Source organism: Vicugna pacos, chromosome 21 (genome assembly GCF_048564905.1).
Source record: "Vicugna pacos chromosome 21, VicPac4, whole genome shotgun sequence".
Lineage (NCBI taxonomy): Eukaryota > Metazoa > Chordata > Mammalia > Artiodactyla > Camelidae > Vicugna > Vicugna pacos.
The window spans coordinates 29,929,089-29,948,269 of NC_133007.1; the positions used below are offsets into that span (position 1 = coordinate 29,929,089).

General features: G+C 55.1%; 1 protein-coding gene across 3 annotated transcripts in view; it reads left to right on the forward strand.

The window, feature by feature from the left end:
* The window catches only part of KIAA0513 (KIAA0513 ortholog), a 51,176-nt gene that overhangs the window by 26,255 nt on the left and 5,740 nt on the right, over window positions 1–19,181 (forward strand). For all 3 annotated transcript variants that reach the window (XM_072946727.1, XM_072946728.1, XM_072946729.1), the window contains exons 2-11: window positions 2,850–3,344; window positions 5,455–5,554; window positions 6,297–6,370; window positions 8,730–8,800; window positions 9,923–10,127; window positions 10,949–10,989; window positions 11,477–11,555; window positions 13,935–14,012; window positions 18,082–18,162; window positions 18,605–18,699. In XM_072946727.1, the coding sequence (XP_072802828.1) occupies window positions 3,016–3,344; window positions 5,455–5,554; window positions 6,297–6,370; window positions 8,730–8,800; window positions 9,923–10,127; window positions 10,949–10,989; window positions 11,477–11,555; window positions 13,935–14,012; window positions 18,082–18,162; window positions 18,605–18,699 (1,153 nt within the window). In that variant the 5' untranslated portion in view covers window positions 2,850–3,015. The remainder of the gene's footprint in view (window positions 1–2,849; window positions 3,345–5,454; window positions 5,555–6,296; window positions 6,371–8,729; window positions 8,801–9,922; window positions 10,128–10,948; window positions 10,990–11,476; window positions 11,556–13,934; window positions 14,013–18,081; window positions 18,163–18,604; window positions 18,700–19,181) is intronic.

A 19,181-nucleotide genomic window follows, 5' to 3' on the forward strand; every position in this document is an offset into this window, starting at 1 on the left:
GGATGACTCATGCACGCCCCAAATTTCTGAGCTGGAAAGGCGCTGGGAGAGCTTCCCGCCAGCCTCTGAGAGCGCCTCAGGCCGAACCAGAAATAGCCATGATGGTTCGCTCTGATCTGGAATCTCCTGTGTTGTTGGGTTCTGCTCTGGTAAATAGATGCAGCCCTCAGACCAGCCACCTGAAATGTTTCCAGATACAGTGACTCGTTTCCTCTTCCTCTAGATTTTTATTTACTGCAAACTACATTGTTGTGATAAAGGATAAAACAGAAAGAGGAAATTCTCTCAGTGCCAGCACTGTAGTACATTTCTGTCTTCTTTCAGGCCTTTTTCATACGTACACATAACTGTAATTACAGTAAAATTAAAATTCATTCACTTCAGTGTTTCCGGCACCCGGAACAGAGGGGGACTTGCAGTAGAATGATTCAGTAAATATCTGTCGATTGTAGAATATTTGTTTACTTAACTATAAAGTGAACATTTTTCTAATTGCATCATACGCTGATTACTCTTAGATCAAATTGTTAGAATCTGTTTGCCACTTTACTATATTTAGATTTTTTCCCCCAATTTATCAAGATTGTCAATACTGTTGCAGTGAGCATCTCTCTCCATATAACTGTTTTTGAGTGTTTTGAATTTTCTTAGGATAAATTCCAAGCATTTGAATTCCTAGGTCAGAGGAGAGAAAAATAGGAATTATAGAAATTAATTTCTAAATTCTTATTTATCCTTCTTGCTGGGATTATTTGAGAATATTAGCTTTACCATAATCTCACCTACACATAGGTTATAGTGTTCAAGTTTTTGCTTATTGCATAGTGTAAGCTGGTACTTAATTGTTTTAACTTGCATGTCTCTGTGTGTGGTTATTAGTGTGGATTGAAGAATTGCCTAGGCACTTAATAATATTTCCTCTTGTCTGTGTTGCCTATTTGAGTAGTTTGAATATCTATTAGAATATAGTTTTTTTTAGTTGAATTTGGGCGAATTTACCATATAGACATGGTTAACTCAATTTTCCTATCGTAGTGACTATGAACATTTTCCTGGTGTGTGATTTTTCCATTGTTAATATCAGGTGAGTCATTATAGGTGTGATTTTCTGTTCTTTAGAGAGCCTGAGCGCGTGTTTGCCAGAAGGACCTTAGAGAGCCAACCTGACCTCAGTGTCTCAGACGGGGTCCCCAGCCCAGAGCACAGAGGCCACAGCCCACCACCCCTGCTGGCAAGAGGGGAGCCAGGACTGGCCCCAACCACGACCCCTTCATCTCAAGCTCTCTGAGCATCTGAGCTCCTGCACGCCCCAGTTGCTTTCCTGGCCCAGAAAGTTCTTTTGAGCTGAGGTTAATGCTTCTCTGGTTTGGACCAAGCCAGGCTTCATAGGACTGTCTCTCCTGAAGATGGGCTGTTGCCACTCCAAATGATGCGGAGCCAGCTGTTGAATCTTTCTGACTCAGGGCATTTAAAAATATCCCAGGCTGGGGAATTTGGAGGAGCCCATAATCGATTCATGAACATTAAGCTCTTAGGAGGCAGTAAATGCAGTTCTGATACTGAATCACCATCAGAAGATGCGCTAGTTCCACAGTATCAGCGACTACCTGCCCACCAAGTGTTGTCCTAGATATCTGAGGTCTGTGGAGGTGGAGGAGAGGGACGTGGCCCGGGATCAAGATGTGCCCCTGCCTAGAGGAGCTGATGCATCCTGCTTAGCTGTGTGCCCCTCGTCACTGGGGAGGGAGCCCTAGATCTGGCAGGTCACCCCTAAACTGACCAGGAGACCTGGTTTAGAAGGGAAGAGCCTAATCCAGCTCTGCCTACATCGTCAGTGTCCTAGACTCTTAGAGCAAATTCACGGTCAAAGTGGTCGTCCCTCAGCAGTAACACCGTAGACACTTAGGCTCTGTGCTGGGCGCTGAGGTCGCTACAGAGGGGGCTACAGTGTGGTCCACTCCTCAGGGGATTACACTTCACTGGGATGAACAGAAATGCTAACATCTACCCATCACACAAGCAGACTTAGAAATGTGTATAAACAAAATGCTACTGGGGCCACAGAAGAATCAGTAAATGGTCTGCATAGCACGGAGCGAAGCTTCTCAGAAGAGCTGGTGCTAAGCTAAGCCTTGAGGGGTGAGCAGAACTCCAAGTGGGGCTGAGAGAGGAAGACTGGGGAGAAGGGAGAGGACTGCCCTGCCTTCAGAGCAGAGAAATGGGGTGCCGTCACGCAGGGTGGCCATGGTGTGGGGAGAGGGCAGGGAGGAGAAAGTGGGTCCAACCACAGATGTCACTTAGAAACCATTGGCCATCAGGGGTTGGAGGGAGTGATGAGAGGGGACACATACTGGATAGCCGGGAAGGTTCTGGGTCTTGAGTGGGAGAAGGCTAAGAAAGGAACCAGGAAGGAAGAGACGTGAGCCACGTGCCTGACAACACAGTCTTCCAGGCCTGCTGATCTCAGTGACAGCGGGTGGCAGGTGGCCGTCCTGGTGATTTTCGGTTTCCAGTAGCGTCAGTCTTTAGGCCAGAGTGGGAAGAGGGCCTTCGGATGCAGCCCCCTTAAAGTCTGTTTGCTTAGTTTGGAGAAATCCTCGTTGATGGTGTTTGTTCATTTATTCGACAAATATTTACTGGCTGCCCACGACATACGGGGTATTTAGCAGTCAGGTAGACACAGGAGGACCGTGTCGGCATAGATTCTGGAAGTTTGGAGCCTCTTCTCTTTACAGGGGGTTTGTGCCCTACTTCATTCAGCTAAGTCTGGATTTTTGGCGCCAAACTCTCCTTATGTGAGGAGTTGCTCTCATGGTGGGAACGATAATGTGTCTCTGCTTCCATTCCAGAAGCCTTAGGGCCACGTGAGCAGCCCCAGAGGACTCCTCCCCAGTGGCCAGCAGCAACCAAGCAGCTCACACGCGCTCAGCCGCAGGCTCCCTCTGACTCGCCTGGGAACCCCGTCTGCCGGCCTCCCCACCCGCCCGGCGTCCTCGCAGCCTGCCCAGTCGAGCCATGGAGGCCCCCGAGGTCCCTGTGGGCTCACTGATTGACTTTGGGGCTGAGCCATCCTCCTCCTCGCCCCTGGAGGCGCTGCCCCCAAAGCTGCAGGATGGGGACAGCTCCCCGGGTGAGGGCGCATCAGAGAGCGAGACTACGGAGTCTGCAGACAGCGAGAACGACATGGGCGAGTCGCCCTCGCACCCGTCCTGGGGCCAGTACCGCCGCTCCTCCTCCAACGAGTCCTTCTCCTCCAACCAGAGCGCTGACTCGGCCAAGGACGAGGAGCCGCTGGAGCTCCGGGAGTTCATGCGCAGCTACGTGGAGAAGATCTTCTCCGGAGGGTAAGCCTGGCTGTGGTCCCCCTGCTGCCCTCACGGGGCGCCACCCGCCTGGCGCCACCTCTCACCAGCCTGCAGCGGCCGCCTCGTGATCTCGGTCCCCCCTCTGCCCATGGACCCCCCTGGGGAGTTTCCCCAACTCCTGCCCTCCACTCACCAGCACTCTGACCTTGTCAGCACTAAATCCAGGCCACTGGCTTTGCTCCCATAGCACCCAAGCCCCCATCAGGTCCAATCTACTAGGTGATAGTGAATTAGGACCGTGTTAGGCAAGGAGGTTTCAGTTACCCACACTGCTTGGGATGCTCACGGGCAACTGAGCCTTAAGCAGGACAGGGACCACCTCCCCTTGCACCTCTTTCTGGCCTCTCTTTGGTAGTTCTTGATGGGGTGAATAAGAAGCAGTGAAAATTGTAGCAGGAAGTGGAGGATGGAGTCGAAACGTGGACCGAGGAGCCAGGAGTCTGTCTCACCGCTGTTAAGGTCTCCGCAGTGGACGGGAAACCTGCGACCACAGATGCAGTCCACGGCCTCAGGTCTTGACAGCTGGTCCTGTGTCACTCACAGCAGCAGGTTAAGTGCTGGTCAGGTCATCTCTGCCACTGGCAGCTTCAGCATCAGGGGAAGCTCGTTAGAAATGCAGAGTCCTAGGCCCCGCCGGAAACACTGAGTCAGAATCTGCATCTTAACGAGGCCCCTGGGTGTGCACAGACTGCATTCTGCCTGAGAGGACACTTCCATTTTCATTAAAGTGTGAAGAGAATTTCTGCCAGTTGACACCATACAAGGAGTATGTTGTTTCTACCATGGCTTAGGTCCCTCGTTTGCTAAGTGGCAGGGCTGATTTCCACCTTTTTCAGGTGCACCTCAGTTTTCTATGTGGTTAGGGAGGGGAGGAGTCCTAGGACCCAAATAGCTGGCTATCCCCAAAATGCTTTCACGTTTGGTTCTGTGCACTCTGGGAGAGCAGTAGATGTGGCTTCCTACTTGTTTTGTTTGACAAGCACTGAAATTAGCTTTCTCTGAGCACACCCAGTTAATAAAAAGGGGAGAAAGCCCAGAAGCTCGCTAATTTGCCAGGGAGGCCAGTCTGCATTTGTGGCAGCCAGTTGACGATATGGATCACGGACAGCCGAGTTGGAAGCATTTTCAAGAGCTTTCCAGAAATCCCTGCAAACGGCTGGCAAATTCTCACATTTCATCTGGTGTTGGTATTTTGGGATAAATGAGACCAAGATGTTTTCTGCAAAACCTTAAATAAATGAAATTGCACAAGCCAATTAATCTTCAGCCTTCTGCTTCCCCTTTTCTGCCGTTAAATCTGGGGTAGAGTATTGGCTCCCTTGGGAAGGTGATCGGAAGTGGTTTGAGATCAGGTGAGCATTTTGTCCACCCTGGCAGTGGTGACCCCCAGATCTGGGGCCCCCCTAGTCTTCACCCCACACACACACACATAGCTGGGGATCATCAGGGAGGTGGGCAGACTGGCTCTTCAGAAGGGCAGAGGAAGACGCAACCATGCCCTCCTTCTGATGGGTGGAGGTGGCATCAGACCCCTCAGTGTTCCTTTGCCTCACTGGGTCCTGCTGAGACTGAGCAAATGAGGAATTCTTGAATCCAGTGGGTGGCTCCTTGCCAACCTCAGCAGCAAAGATTAGCAGGAAGTTGGATGAGCTGGAGAACCAAGCCTTTGGAGGGTCGTGGAACCCTTGTTAGTGCCCGGACCTCACTGGGGCAGAAGGACGGACGTGTGGGGAGGGGAAAGCATGTGGGCCTTGGAGCTGGGAAGTCTGGCTGGAGCTCCGGTTCTCCACTCCCGGGCTGTGTCTGATCCTCCTAGCCAGTCTCCTTACCTTTGAAACAGAGATAATACCATTTCCTCACAGTCTGCCCGGAGGGTGAGATGAGCTGCTATAAGTCAGGTGTCTGTACCTGGCGGAGGTGCAGGACCATTGGGGTTCAGCGGCCACGGTGTGTCCATCCCTGGGTCCTGCACCCGCGGACACCGACCCACTGCACTCAGGAGTTCCTCTCCTTCCCCTTCCCCGACTCTGAGCTTTCTGGTTCCAGAGGATTGAAGGTTTCTGCTTTTCCCCTCTGCCCCCTCTCTCAGGGAGGACTTGGACCAGGAGGAGAAGGCCCGGTTTGGAGAGTACTGCAGCAGTGAGGACGGGAAAGGCCGGGAATGGTTCGCCCGGTATGTGAGTGCCCAGGTGAGGAAGGCGGGGCTGCGGGGGCTGGCTGTGTGGCCGTTCACCTGCCCTGGGGAGCGAGTCAGGGAAATGCCCCTAGAGAGGTTCCAGAAAGGCCTGTTTAGAATAGTGGACAGTGCCTCCCGGAAGGGAAGGTGTCTGTCCTCCACATGGAACTCTAGGAAAGTTCGTCTTGTTCGAGACAAGCCCATGGGCTCTGTCCATGGATATTTTTATTAAATAACTCACAATGTTCAGTTTTCATAAAGGTAGAACGTTCAAGACGATGACAGCCAAGTAAGTTCAGATAAGAACCAAGTTTTGTAAATAGCCAGCTGGTTCTTTTTCTTTGTTTTCTGTCAAGTGTATAAAATTCTTGGTTTTTAAAGTATTTTTGTCACAAATAATTAATTCTTCAGAGAAAAATTAGAAAATGTAGATAAGCAAAATTAGAGGACGTGTCCAGAAACCTACAGTCTAGGAGATAGCCGGCATTGTCACCTTGGGGTCCTGTCCCCCAACACTTTCCCGTGTGGGGGTGAGCGTGTGACGTGGTTGATTTTTAAGATCTCCTAAGGAGACACAGGAAGCACCTGCTTGCGCTCCACTGAGTGATGCTCGTGTGCAGGGGGCCAGCCCTCTGCTCGGTCCTGGGTTCTGTGGAGTGGGGCCGTCCTGGGCTTGCGTCCCGGCTGCGCCCAGCGATGCTCGGCGGGGCCCGCCCGCCAGCCGCCTGTGACATGCCTGCCCTCTCCCCGGACAGCGCTGCAACGCCAGGTGCGTCTCGGAGCCGGCTTTCTACCGCCTGGTGCAGTCCTTTGCGGTGGTCCTGTTCGAGTAAGTGATGCCGTCGCACAGCCTCTGTCTTCACAGCTGGCCCTCCCTCCCTTCCCGCCTGCGACACCCCAGTCGTGAGTAATGGCCACAGGCGTCATCAGCTCCGATGGCTCCGACGCCCCCAGCATCAGCTAAAAGAAGTCGTGACCAACATGTCACGAGAGAGTTGGCAGTCCCCACCTGGCAGTGGAGATGAGAGGCCCACAGCTGGGTGTGAGTAAAGCCCTCCATGCGGGTCCCGGGACAGGCTGTGATGACACACGGCCCCCGCCCTCCTTCTGGAGATCTGGAGTCCTCTTGGTTTCCTATTGGGAAGTACTTCACACTAAGTCACTGCCCACTTAATGGTGGGGTTGGGTGACGTAGCCCGCCCTGAGTACCAGTTAGGCACTGCGGGAGCCTTTCATCACGGAGGGCGTTCTGGACAGTGTGGGGTGGGCGAACGGGCCCTCCCCTCGGTGTGGCCGTGGGAGGCAGGCCACGTGACCAGCAGGGCTCCTGCGGCCGTGGCTCTAGGACTGCCAGGCCCACTGAGACGTCCTGACTTGCACTGGAGCTGGACGCGCCCTCCAAAGTATGACCCAGAGGGGCTGTGTCTTCCTGGGGGGAGCTGAGCAGTGGCTTTCATGGTGGGGATGGCGTGCGTGGGAAAGGGAGTGCGGAGGGAAGCCCTGACCCTGATCTGACTGTTGTTTGCGCCCACTTGCCCCCATCACCTCCATGTGGCCTCGAGCAGGTCCTGGTCGCGTGGCTTATGCCGTGTCCACTTCACCATGTCCCCATGGCCATTGTGTCCTTCCAGGATGGAAAACTCCTCCCTTACTGTCCCTTCCCCGTCTTCTCCAAACAGAAATGTGGCTGCTCCCTTGACCTTAATTCCTTGTGTCTCAGTGTCTCCCCACCTTTCTCTGTCCCCCCATAAATGGGGGGCATGTCCTGGAGGAAAATGACCAAAAGAGAGGAGCCCCTGTACTTCCGGCTCAGAATGTCCCAAGTTCAGGCTGTGCCCAGCAGGAAATCTGGGTCTGGGAGCCTGCTCGGGTGGACGGGTGAGCCCTCACCGGGGGAGGTGGAGCCTGCCCATGCTGGCTGGGGCACGCCGGGAGCTGCTCCGAAGTCCCCCCGGGTGGCAGGGCCAGCATGCTCTCTTGCCCGGAAGACGTCTGCATCCCCTGGGATTTTCATGAACCCGTATTTGGGTAGGTGGTGCCTGTCCCACATGATAACGTACTTTCCTAACTCTCAGTTTTTCTTTCAATTTGTCCTTAAATAAGTAAAACTTGGCGGTGGAGAGGGCAGTTAAATTCAAGGTCCAACTCTTTCACACTCTTGCCTCTCACTTCCGGACCATCTCCCAGTGACAGCCATTCTTAGTGATGCACATGCCCACAAGTACATGCATTTTCAAAACAGGCAGCACCATGTATTTGCGTACAGCGCTGCGTCTGTAACGGCTGCGAGGCGGGCTAGTGACCATGTGAATGGGCCATCGTTTATCCAGCACGCGCCCTGTTGACCCTCGTTTGGCTGACTCCCCATTTCCTCGCGCTCACAGTGCTGCACTGGACATCACCGTAGCCTTTGCAACTGTAACAGGAGAAATTCCTAGTGGCAGACAGGCCCTCTTTTTGAAGTTTTTCCCCCTTTTTTGTTTGCGGATGTGAATGGACCCACGTGCATCTCATAACCGTAATGTAGTAAGTGCAACGTATGTAGTGAGTATCGCCCTTCACGTTGTGGAGCATTCTTTAGCCTATCGGAGTATGGAATCATTTAATTTGATTTTCAGCAAATGACATAGGGAAGTCGGTACTTGTATTCCCTCGTCCTCAAAGTGCGGTCCTCGGGCCGGGAGCAGCCGAACCTCAGTGTCACGAGGCAGTTTGTGAGAAACGCACATTCTCAGGCCCTGTCCCAGCCCTGCAGCCCCAGAGGCTCGGGGGTTGGCCCGGGGACACGCTGCCTAACAGGCCCTCGAGGTGACCCAGCTGCTGCGCCCGTCTGGGGTATGTCACCTGAGTCACTGCTCGCTCCTGAAAAGCAGGGGCTAGAGGGTGGCCTGGGGCCTGCGCCCGCCCCCCAGCTTAGCGCAGCTTCTCGCTGTGGGGCTGAGCTTCCTGGGCCCTGGCTGTTCCGCCTTGAAGGTGAAAGAAGCCCAGCTGACGGACGGCGAGCTCCTTCCCATCGGAACCGGACGCGCTCCCAGGCCGTGTGCCTGCGGGTGACCCAGGGGAGGAATTTCTGTTGCTTCTCCCACGTGGTCCCTGGGCAGCGAGGTGTCCCGGTCTCGCGGCATGGTGCTCGCGCAGGGTGGGCATCAGGTGGGCGCCCCTCCAGCCTGTCACCTTGCCCCCGCCAGGTGCCACCAGATGGACGACTTCGGGCCGGCCAGGAACCTCATGACCATGTGCTTCACCTACTACTACATCGGTAAGCCCCGGCGCGGCTCACGGTGCGGGGCACACACTCGGGGCCTGAGGCTCAGCTTCTGAGGGCACATCAAATGGGGATTTCTTCCTGGTCCAGAAAACAAAGCGGTCTGCTGTCAGGGAGGGAGCCCACGAGCAGTGAGTCCCCTAGAGCAGGAGGAGAGGAGTGGTCCACGGCGCCAGTCAGGAGGCTGGCGGTCCTGGCTGTGGACACACAGGGCAGGACGTTTCAGGGTCGACGCACGGATTGCTGGGTGTGAGGACATCGGTCTCATGTTTTAGCCAAATGGGACACAGGGTTGGCCGTGGAAGGGGGCGAGGAGGGGCCGTCCAGGGTTTTGGACGGTCTAGGGGTGCCTTGGTGGGGCGTGTGGATTGAGATCTCCTGGCTCATTGCACCAGAACCTCCTGGTGCATCACATGTTCCGCTCCTTGGGCTGCGATGACAAAGACGCGTTCTGGCACCACAGGGACAGGGCTGCTGGGGGCCGGCATGGGCCGGGACCGGGGCTGGGTCAGGGCAGTGTGAGCCCCGGCCTCCCTTGCCACCAGTGGGCGCACCCTCATGGTGCATCCCTTCCTCTGCAACCAGGCTTCGTCCTCTCCTCGCCCCAGCAGCCTGCCCTCTCCATACCCCTCTGTGCAGAAGCCCTTTGCCCTGAAGGGCGCCCTTTGGCCTGTAGGGGTGCTGGGCCTGCTCCACACACTGCCCTGAGGAAGAGATGTTCCTCCTTCTCGTGGGGGCCCTCCTCGCACTGTCTCCCTCATCCAACACCCTGCTGACTCAGGACCAGTCCAGGGGCCGTGAATCTGGAAACTGCAGGCCCCTCCCTCCACCGGGAAAGACTCCCCTCTTCCTCCATTTGTGTGCTGCACTGTGCCCGTGAACTACTCACCTCGCTCCGGCCTCACTGCTTCCTTACCATTGGGTCCCTGCCCGTTTCCTCTTTACCTCCTGTGGCACCTGGCTCACTTCTTGTACACAGTGGGTGCTTAGTGACTGCCCTCTGTCTGCTCTCGGGCATCCTTGGGCCTCTTGCTCCGGCTGTGGTATCTGGCGATTGCAGGAGGGGGCGGCCCCACCATCCAAGCAGCTCTTCCTGCCCTCTCCTGTGCCCTCCAGGTAAACCACACCTACTCCGCTCAGAATCCAAGGAGAAGCCGGCTGGGAGCATCGACTCCTACTTGAAGTCGGCCAATAGCTGGTTAGCCGAGAAGAAGGACATCGCGGAGCGGCTGCTGAAGAGCACATCGGGCAAGACAGAGAGTGTCAAGGGCTTCTTTGGGCTGGAGACCAAGGCGAAGGGGCCCTTGGTCAGGAGAAGCGAGTAAGTATCGCCTCGGCCTGCATCCCTCCCTGACTGTAGGACTGACAAAGGGCAGAAACCAAGTTAGCCTGCGGGTGGTGGTGACAAGGAGGCAGCTCCCTGGCCTGGCGATGGGCGCATTTGTTCGCCCTCGGCCATCCCTGAGGCTGGAGCACACTCCCGGGAAGCGCAGCCTCCAGCCCAGCCTGCTCCCTGGCCCCGGAGTTTTCCAGGGTTTCCCAGCACTGTTCGGTTGGCTGACATGCAGGTATATTCCCCGTGGGTCCATGTTTCTAGGGCTGATGAGGAGCGTCTGGAAATTGTCGGGGGGGGGATTATAAACCCTCCCTCCTGCTCCTCCTCTAAGTGCGGTGCGAGCTTGTGTCATGGAGCAGGTGCAGATGCGGGAGAAATCATGTCCCCAGGATGGCAGTGCTCCGGCAGTAGCTCGGGAACTTCTGGGGGCTGGGCACTTTAGAACAGTGTAGAAACTAGGACTTCCATGCAGCAAGAGAGAGCCCTGAGCCCTGGATGGTCCCTGCCATCACCTCCGATGACCTGGCTACAACCGGGTGACTTGGCTATATTCCTTCTCTGGTCCAGACAGTATTAGATTCAGAGAAAATGGCACAAAGAAGCTTAAACACCACATCTCTTCAATTCTAAAAGACCGGCAATTGGTAAATAAAGCCTTGAGTTCATAAACATGTTCCCAGAGAAAATCCCATTAAATGTACATATTGGTTACGAGTCATAATCCCATTTTAGCAGCGTAGAAGGGTTTCTTTGATTGGAGAAACCGTGGGGGTCGTTTTGTCACTGCTGCGGTTTCTCTCCCCAAGGGAGGATGAGGGCAAGCCCCAGGAGAAGCCTCAGAAGACGGGTGAGTGCCTCCCTGTGCTGTCGGGCCCAGGGGCGCCAGGCCGGCACCCCAGCAGCCCCACTGGGATCTGGCTCAGCCCACGACTAACTAGCAGCACCTCCAAGTAGGTCCCCCGGCATCCTGGGCTCCAGCTCCCCTGAGGCACAAGGCGCTGCCGTACGTGATTCCAGGGTCCTCTCAGCTCTGGCCTATAATCTCTTTTTGAATTTCCATGAAAACCCACTCCTCTAGGGGCAAACACCTCACCCCAGGGAGGCCGAGGGAAGTATCACCAGGGGTGGGGGAGCCATTACCCCGTCCTTCCCTCGAAAGGAGCCCTCCTGGCCAGGCGTGGGCATCACCACGGGCAGCAGAGCAGATGCCGAGGAACTTCAGCCTCGTGTCGGTGTGACCCCCGGGGGGACACAGAGCTGGCCGGGGGCAGTGCCGAGGGTTTGCCGACACCTGATGCAGGCAGCGCCCCCTCAGTCTCCTCCCCCTCCCGCAGTGACTGTGTGCAGCCCGGAAGAGGAGAGCAGGGGGGAGAAGATCTACCTGTACACGCACCTGAAGCAGCAGCCCATCTGGTAAGGCCACCCTTACGGTAGCGAGTGCTGGCGGGGATGTGGAGACACTGGAACCTTGCCCACAGCTGGTGGGAGTGTCATATAGGGGGCAGCCACTGTGAGCAAGGGCCTGACAGTTCCTCAGAGGCTGAACAGAGTCCCCCTGGGCCCCTGCAGTTTTGCTCTTGAGTAGATACTCGAAAGAGTGGAAAACAGGTACTCAGAGAAAAACTTGTGCACAAATGTTCATAACAGCATGATTTTTAGGAGCTAAAAAGTAGAAATAACCTGAATGTCCATCTCCATGGGCATTTGATGTCTGGATACACAAAATGCAGGCTATTACTCATCCATCTAAAGGAACAAGGCACCCACACCTGCCACAACATGGGGGTGAAACATTCTGCTAAGTGACTGCAACCAGACACAAAGGACCACACACTGTATTTATGTGAAGTGTTCAGGATGGGCAAACCCCGGGAGACAGAGAAGGTTAGTGGTTGCCAGGGGCTGGGTGAGTGAAAATGTTCCATGAGATGGATGGTGGTGATGATTGCACAATTCCATGAATATACTAAAAGCCATTGAATTTACTTCTTAATCTTTTTAAATTATAGTTGGTTTAAAATGTTGTGTTAGTTTCAGGTGTACAGCAAAGTGACTTAGTTATATGTGCATGTGTGTGTATATATATATTTGTATATACTGTTTCAGATTCTTTCCCACTACAGGTTATTAGATGATATTGAGTACAGTTCCCTGTGCTGGACTGTAGGTCCTTGTTGTTTATCTGTTCTGTATATAGTAGTTTGTATCTGCAAATCCCAAACTCCTAATTTATCCCTCCCCACCCTCTTCTTTGGTAACTATAATTTGTTTTCTATGTCTGTGAGTCTCTTTCTGGTTTATAAATAAGTTTATTTATATCTTAAGATTCCACATATAAGTGGCATCATATGATATGTCTTTCTTTGCTGACTTACTTCACTTAGTATAATAATCTCTAGGCCCATCCATATTGCTGCAAATGGCATTATTTTATTCTTTTTTATGGCTGAGTAACATTCCTGATATTCCATTTTGTGTGTACACACACACACACACACACTCTCCACATCGCCTTTATCCGGTCATCTACCAGTGGACATTTAGGTTGCCTCCATGTCTTCACTGTTGTAAATAGTGCTGTTGTGAACATTGGGGTGCATGTATCTTTTCAAATTAGAGTTCTCTCCAGATAGCTGCCCAGGAGTGACGTGTATACTTTAACAGAGTGAATTTTATGGTGTGCAAATGATATCCTAATTAAAGCCATTTCATGTATGTGTATAAATAATGTATACACATGAAGGCTGTAGTGAAGCAAGAGACCAGTGATCAGGGAGCTCCCGCCCTCTGTCTTGCTCGGAGGACGCCCACTCGTGCTGCTACCATCCCTCCGAAGCCTCTCCATCAGCATGTTTTGTTTACCCACAAGTAGGCAGCGTACTAGCACCTGAAACCCAAAGGGTCTCAGGCGTGCCCCTCCCTTGAAGATCACAGTTGAGCAGTAGGAGAACTTGGCCACAGCAGAGCAGGGCACATGAGGTGTGTGGTCAGCAGGGGCTGGGGTGCAGCTGTCCGGAAGCCTCTGAGAGGGGCCCCACCTTGCAGGGCCGGGCTCAGTGGAAGCAGGGAGAAGAAGCCGAGCAGCCCGGTCCCACCAAGCCAAGATTTAGCTCTGCCCCTCTGGGCCGGGCCTCGGCGGCTGTCTTTGCATCTGCAACAGCACTCAGCACACTTTCCTGTAAAGAGCTGGGTGATAAACATTTTAGGCTTTGCAGGCAACTACTCCACTCTGCTGCTGGAGTGCAAAGGCCACCTTAGACAGGACGTCAGGGAATGGGCGTGGCTGTGAGCCCATAAAACCTGATTTACACAAACGGGCAGCAGGCCGAGTTTGGCCCACATGCCGTAAATTTGCTGACCCTGGTCTTTGGGAAGAATGATTCTGTCTTGTGTGTCCCTATAAATGTGTTTTCTCTCTGCTTATGGCCTGTCCCCACCGGGCCCCCATTTATGTTTCTAGACCCAGCTCTAGAAAAATAGGTCTCCCAGAAGCCTCTGTTTCCCTTTGGGGGCCTCAGCAAGAGATGCAGCAGGGGAAACAGTCCCTGCCCGCATCCTGCAGGTGGCGGCTTCAGCTTTGACCTGATGAGTCGGGCTGACCCAGCTCCACCCTCCCCTTCACGCCTGCACATCCCCAGTGATGCTCTTCCCTCCTCGGGAGCCCAGGGACCCAGTTCCAGTGGGATAAAGGCACATGCTCGTCTGTGTCCTCCGTCTCTGCTCTCTGAGGCTCCCCAACCCTATCCCTCAGGCGGGCCTGAGACCGTCTTTCCCACCTGCTCTGTCTGGCAGGCACACGCTGAGGTTCTGGAATGCGGCCTTTTTTGACGCTGTCCACTGTGAGAGGAGGAAGCGGTCCCCCACGACCAGGTAGGGGCAAAGTCCGGGCCTGCGCTGCCTCAGGGACGAGGCCCAGGGAGAGGCTTCCTTTCCCGTTTCTGACGAGGAGAATGGAAGAACAGAACGGCTGAGTCGATGCGTCTGTGTTTCTTCCTCCATTCCTTCCGGCCCCTGTGCCCTGCAAGCTGCCTGAAGGGTCCTGGGCACGCAGCTTCGTGGGTGGGGGGCTCAGCCTGCATGAGCGCTTCCTGCCCTGGGGCTCTGGCATGACTTGGCCTGACCCTTCTAAAAAATGCGGACTCCCACTGAAACCATCGGGACCTCCTGAGACCCCCTCTGCCTGTCTCTCTAAGAAGCCAGACTCCTGTGTTGGGGCCATGGCAGTGCGGTCTTGGGGTGCGGGGCTCACATCTAGGGAAAGGCAGTTGCTACGTTCAACTTACTGCTCTGGGCTGCAGTCTGAACAGGCCTTTCCAGCTCCTTACCGGCAGTCTTGCCACCTTGGAAGCCCTTTTGTAAACCATTCCACAGAGCACGTAGTGGCCGCCGGCGGGGGCGCCAGGCCCAGCTCTCTCTGGCCACCGTGAGCTGAGGTTGCCGCCCGCTGTGAGCGGCGGCTGTGTGGGGAAGAGGCAGCAGCCGCCAGGCCTGGGTCGCCGTGTTGGCCCCTCCAGTCCCGGGACTTTGATGTCTCTGAATCTCTCCTCGTTCATGAAACGAGTCCTCTCCTCCAACTCGGGGAGACCCCTTCCGCTTTCTCCGGGCAGGGGAGTAGGCAGGCACCTGCTGCTGAAGACTTTAGTCCCCAGCACGTGGCGGAGCTCAAGCGAAAGCTTTCTTTCTCGGGGGCAGTAGACCCTAACGGGGGCGGGAGGGCCTGCCTCGCACCCCGCGGCAGCGTGCTGTGGCTGCGTTTCCTCGGGAGTCGGGAGCATGTGGAGGGGGGGAGTCGTTGGTACGGTCCTGAGGATTCTAGAGAGAGAGTTCTCCGCTCTGCCAAGAGACACAGAAAGGAAGTGCCTGCAGGCGAGCTGGGTTTCCTCAGACTCCTAGGCAGCTGTCCCCTGGCGCCCCGTCTCCACCTCCGTTTCTGCTGGGATAGCCCTCTTTCCCGCTTGTTCTCTTGTCCGTCCACACATCTTGCATGACTTTGACATGTTCCTCTGTTTACCTGTTTCTGCTGCCGCTCCAGAGGGGATGCTGGAGAGGAGGAGAAGAAGAGGTGTGTGTCCACGTGGCTGTCCGCGGGCAGTGTGGGGCCCTTCCGGGGCCACTGGGGTGGGGGCGGGTCGCGCCCAGACACGCGGGGACAGGCTGGTGATGGTGGGAGCTCGCCCAGGATAGAGACCTGTAGTGGTCAGGGGGCAAACACCGCACCCGAGACCCCCACGGGGCCCGGTGTGCATTCCCAGAGGAGAGAGCAGTGAGGTCCCCAAAGTTAGCTCTGACCGTGAGCGAGTCTAGCCTCCACTGGCCGCTCCGGCTTCTCCGAACAGAGCCTGGAACCACACATTTGACCCCGACTCAGAAGCTACAGGTTGGGGCAGAGGACCTGTCTCTGCAATCATGCCCTGAGGCACGTGGGCTCTGGCAGACCCTCACCTGCTCTGACAGGTTTGGGGGTGGGATCCTGGAGAAAGGACAGCTGTTCCCTCCTCCCAGCTGCTGTGTGACTTGGAGCCTGTGTGTGTGAGGGGGTCTCTTGGAGAGAAGGGTCTAGAACAGGCTGTTTCCTGAGAGCCCATGGTGGGGGTCTGACTTGAACTATTTGAACTTTATATTTGTTAGATACCTTTGTAAGATATTTTTAGAGTTAAAGGCCTGCTGATTCAAAATATAGTTTCTGATACAGTGAGTTTTTTTCCCAAAAGCATGCTTCCTTTAATCAGTGGTATATTTTTAGCTCTTATTGTTTTATGAGAAGTCTTGTTTTTTTTATGCAGCCTTATTATGGCTTTAAAAGGCCTGTTTAGGCACAGCAGATACCTCCGTCTGTAGAAAGCCCCCACGCTCCCACAGCCTCTCTTGGGGGGAGGGTGATGAATCAGCCTTCCTGGAGCAAGGCTTCCCAGCACCACACCCGAGGCCCGAGCGGGCTGGAGCATCACGGCCTCTGAGCCGGTCCGTGCTGAGCCCCACAAGGGGAAGCGAGTCTCTGGGCCTCACAGGCCTTCTCACCCAGAGCAGATGTGGTCTGGCCATGCACATCCCAGACCTGCCCCCGGGACACCCTACATGACCCAGCAGGAGGGCAAGTGTTTGGGGACTGGGGGCGTTGGCTCTGGGTCCTTGGCAACTTTGTGCCTCCAACATTATTGCTGCAATACCATTAGTGCTCTCTCTGTTCTCAGAGGCGGAAATGTCCCCATTTCAGGAGGCTTCCTGTTCTGTAAGCTGTTGGTCACATCCCAGTTCCCACTGTGGCAATTTAGACACATGTTCTGCTCTCTTGTGTTCTTAGACATTGACTGGTATTGGGCACTGAACTCAATTTTAAGGAATGGATTTGATCGTAGGCAGCTTGTGATCGCTGATGACCTTCTACCTGTTTCTTCAGAGGTCAGATTAAATGTCCCAATTTTAGTCCTAACCCCAGCAAAACAAATCATCTCCTCCGGAGGAGTAGGGGTCAAAGCTGCTGTGCTGCATGACGGCAAGGGAGCCATTTCCATGTGGTCTGGGGTTGTGCAGTACACAACCTGCACAACTGTACACAGCAAGCCTGGTACTGGTGTGGGGATTTCTGTGCTTGGATACCTAAGGGTGACCCCTAGGGGAAAGAGGATGGGAAGGAAGATGGGATGGGATCGATGCAGTACCTGGAAGCACAGTCTGGGTCTCTTTGTGGGTTTCCTGTCATTAGTACAAGGAGGCTGGGAGTGATGTTTCCACTCTCCTCTGTTGTGCCCTGGCGTCCCACAGCTCCCGCTCAGCTGCAGCAGCACCAGTGGCCTCCCTGGGCCAGGAGGGTAGAGAGGAGTTAAGAGTTGATGTTCCTGGTTCTGTCCTGTTCCCTCGGCTTCTCTATCACCCTGACCCTGCTCCTAACACTGCCTCTTCTCTCCCTTTTATCTTTTCTTTCAACCCTGTTTTAGTCAGACTTCTCATCCAGAGTGTAATTTTTAAGGGGAAATAGGCTAAAACGAGCTTCTCTTCCATGTCTGCATCTGCTCACTTCTCAGTCGCACAGCCCTGTGCCCTGGGGCGGGGGTGGAGTGGTACAGGGGCAATGCCCCAGCCCCCTGGGACAAGGATACTCTGCCATAAGGGAGGGGCCGATGCCCTCCAGGAGCTGGTAGAATCAGTCCACTCAGGGACACAGAGCAATTACAGCTCAAAAGAGCACCCTCCCCCTGAGCCTGTTTCTGCCCAGAGAACACAGCCCTGGAGCCCACGGGCCAGGCCCTTCCTCATCGGGTTTCTGAGCTTTGCTTAGAAGCTTTGTGCTGTCCTGATGGCGGGTCACGGGTTGCAGTAACAGGTCCTATCCATGCACTCTGGGAGGGAGCAAGCAGAATGAGCCTGGAAGGAAAGTGACGGTGGCAGAGCCAGGCCGGCCTGGTGGGCAGTGTGTGGTCAGAGCATTTCCAGCCCCACAGCCGGGTGGACCTCGCCGAGGAGCCGTGAGGCCTGGGGACAAGCAGAGGTCCTGGGACCTCCTCACTGGGTCTGCAACACTCATTCCCTACAGATGGCCTCCTGTGGGGCCTTGCCCTCTCCGCGGGTCTCTGGGCAGTCACATGGGCCCTGTGACCTCCTATCCTTGAACTGTAAAGGATGGCATGGTGGCGGAGGGATGGGCAGCATTCCTGTCTCCTAAAGAATGTTCTGGGAACCACTCAGCACACATCATCTCTGGGTCCCGGATCTCCTATCTCCAGCAGGACCGTGTGATGAGTTTGTGTCTCGGCCCTTGGGCAGGCAGCAGGCCTTGGGCAGCTTCTCTGGAAGCAGAGCTAACAGCTCCTCCGTGGAGGTGCCCTTGTGTCGGAGAGGCCACACCCGTGCCGCCAATACCTGTAGTCAGAACAGGGGAGGCGCACGGCGGGGACATGGCCCAGGCTCTGAGGACCCCCTGCTGCTCCTCCTGTGCTTGCAGGGAGAGGTGGAGCCACATGACCCAAGAGGAGCGGGATGACAGCCTGCGCTTCAACGAGAACATCACCTTCGGGCAGCTGGGGTGAGAGCAGTGGCCGGTCTCCCCCCCAACCCTGCATGGGTGCTGATGGGGGCCCCGCTCCCCACATCAGGCCACCTGGGGATGAGAAAGCGGGGCGGGGGCTCTGACACTGATGCTCAAACTCAGTAAGGAGGGGCTGCTGGGTGAGATGCTCCTGCCACCATATGATGTCACACAGCCGTGACTCAGGGTCAGACACTGTGCGCTCTCAGCTCAGAAGCACACGATTAACTGCTTTCGGCCTCGACTCCAGTTCCTAATCAACCCGCCACTCAGCACCACCCCTGGCGGAGGCAGTGTCACAGGGAGAGTTGCTGGCTGGCTGGTGAGGCCCTCCCTCTTTCCTCCTCTCTAACGAGTCCCCACGGGCTGCGTGTTGGGCCCCAGCTCCCTTTCCCCAGGAAGGCAGCACGGGTGCCAGCTCACGCCTGTTTTCCCGCAGCACGTTCACACACAACATGCTGGCATTCGGGCTGAACAAGAAGCTGTGCAATGACTTTCTGAAGAAGCAGGCAGTGATTGGCAACCTGGACGAGGGTGAGTGGCGGCAAGGCCGGCAGGGCTGCGGTCTTAAGAACAAGTGTGCTGCATGTGGGCCTTCCCACCCTGCTCTGAGGGTCATCCCTACTGTGATTAGAAATGTGACATTAAACGTTCCTGCCTGCCTCCGTGCTTTTCCTCCCGTTTGGAACTCCATTTCTACCAGTAGGATTTGCCCAGGGCTGAGGCAGCCTGCCAGGTCAGTGCCCACAGACAGGGCCAAGTAAAGGTGCACCTTGGCACTCAGACCCTGACCTTGAAAAGGGGCGAACTCTGGCCATGAGTTGCCCCTTCTTATAAACGGCCACCATATGGCCTGCCTTTGTTTCCTGGACCACCCTGCCATGGGAGGTCCAGGAGCAGGGAGAGGGGGCAGTCTTGAGGTGTTTCCAGAATCTCTGACTTCTGTAATCGAAGGGGACACATTGCTGGTGACCTTCCTAATCTACACCTGGCCCTGATCCCACCTGCTACAAGAT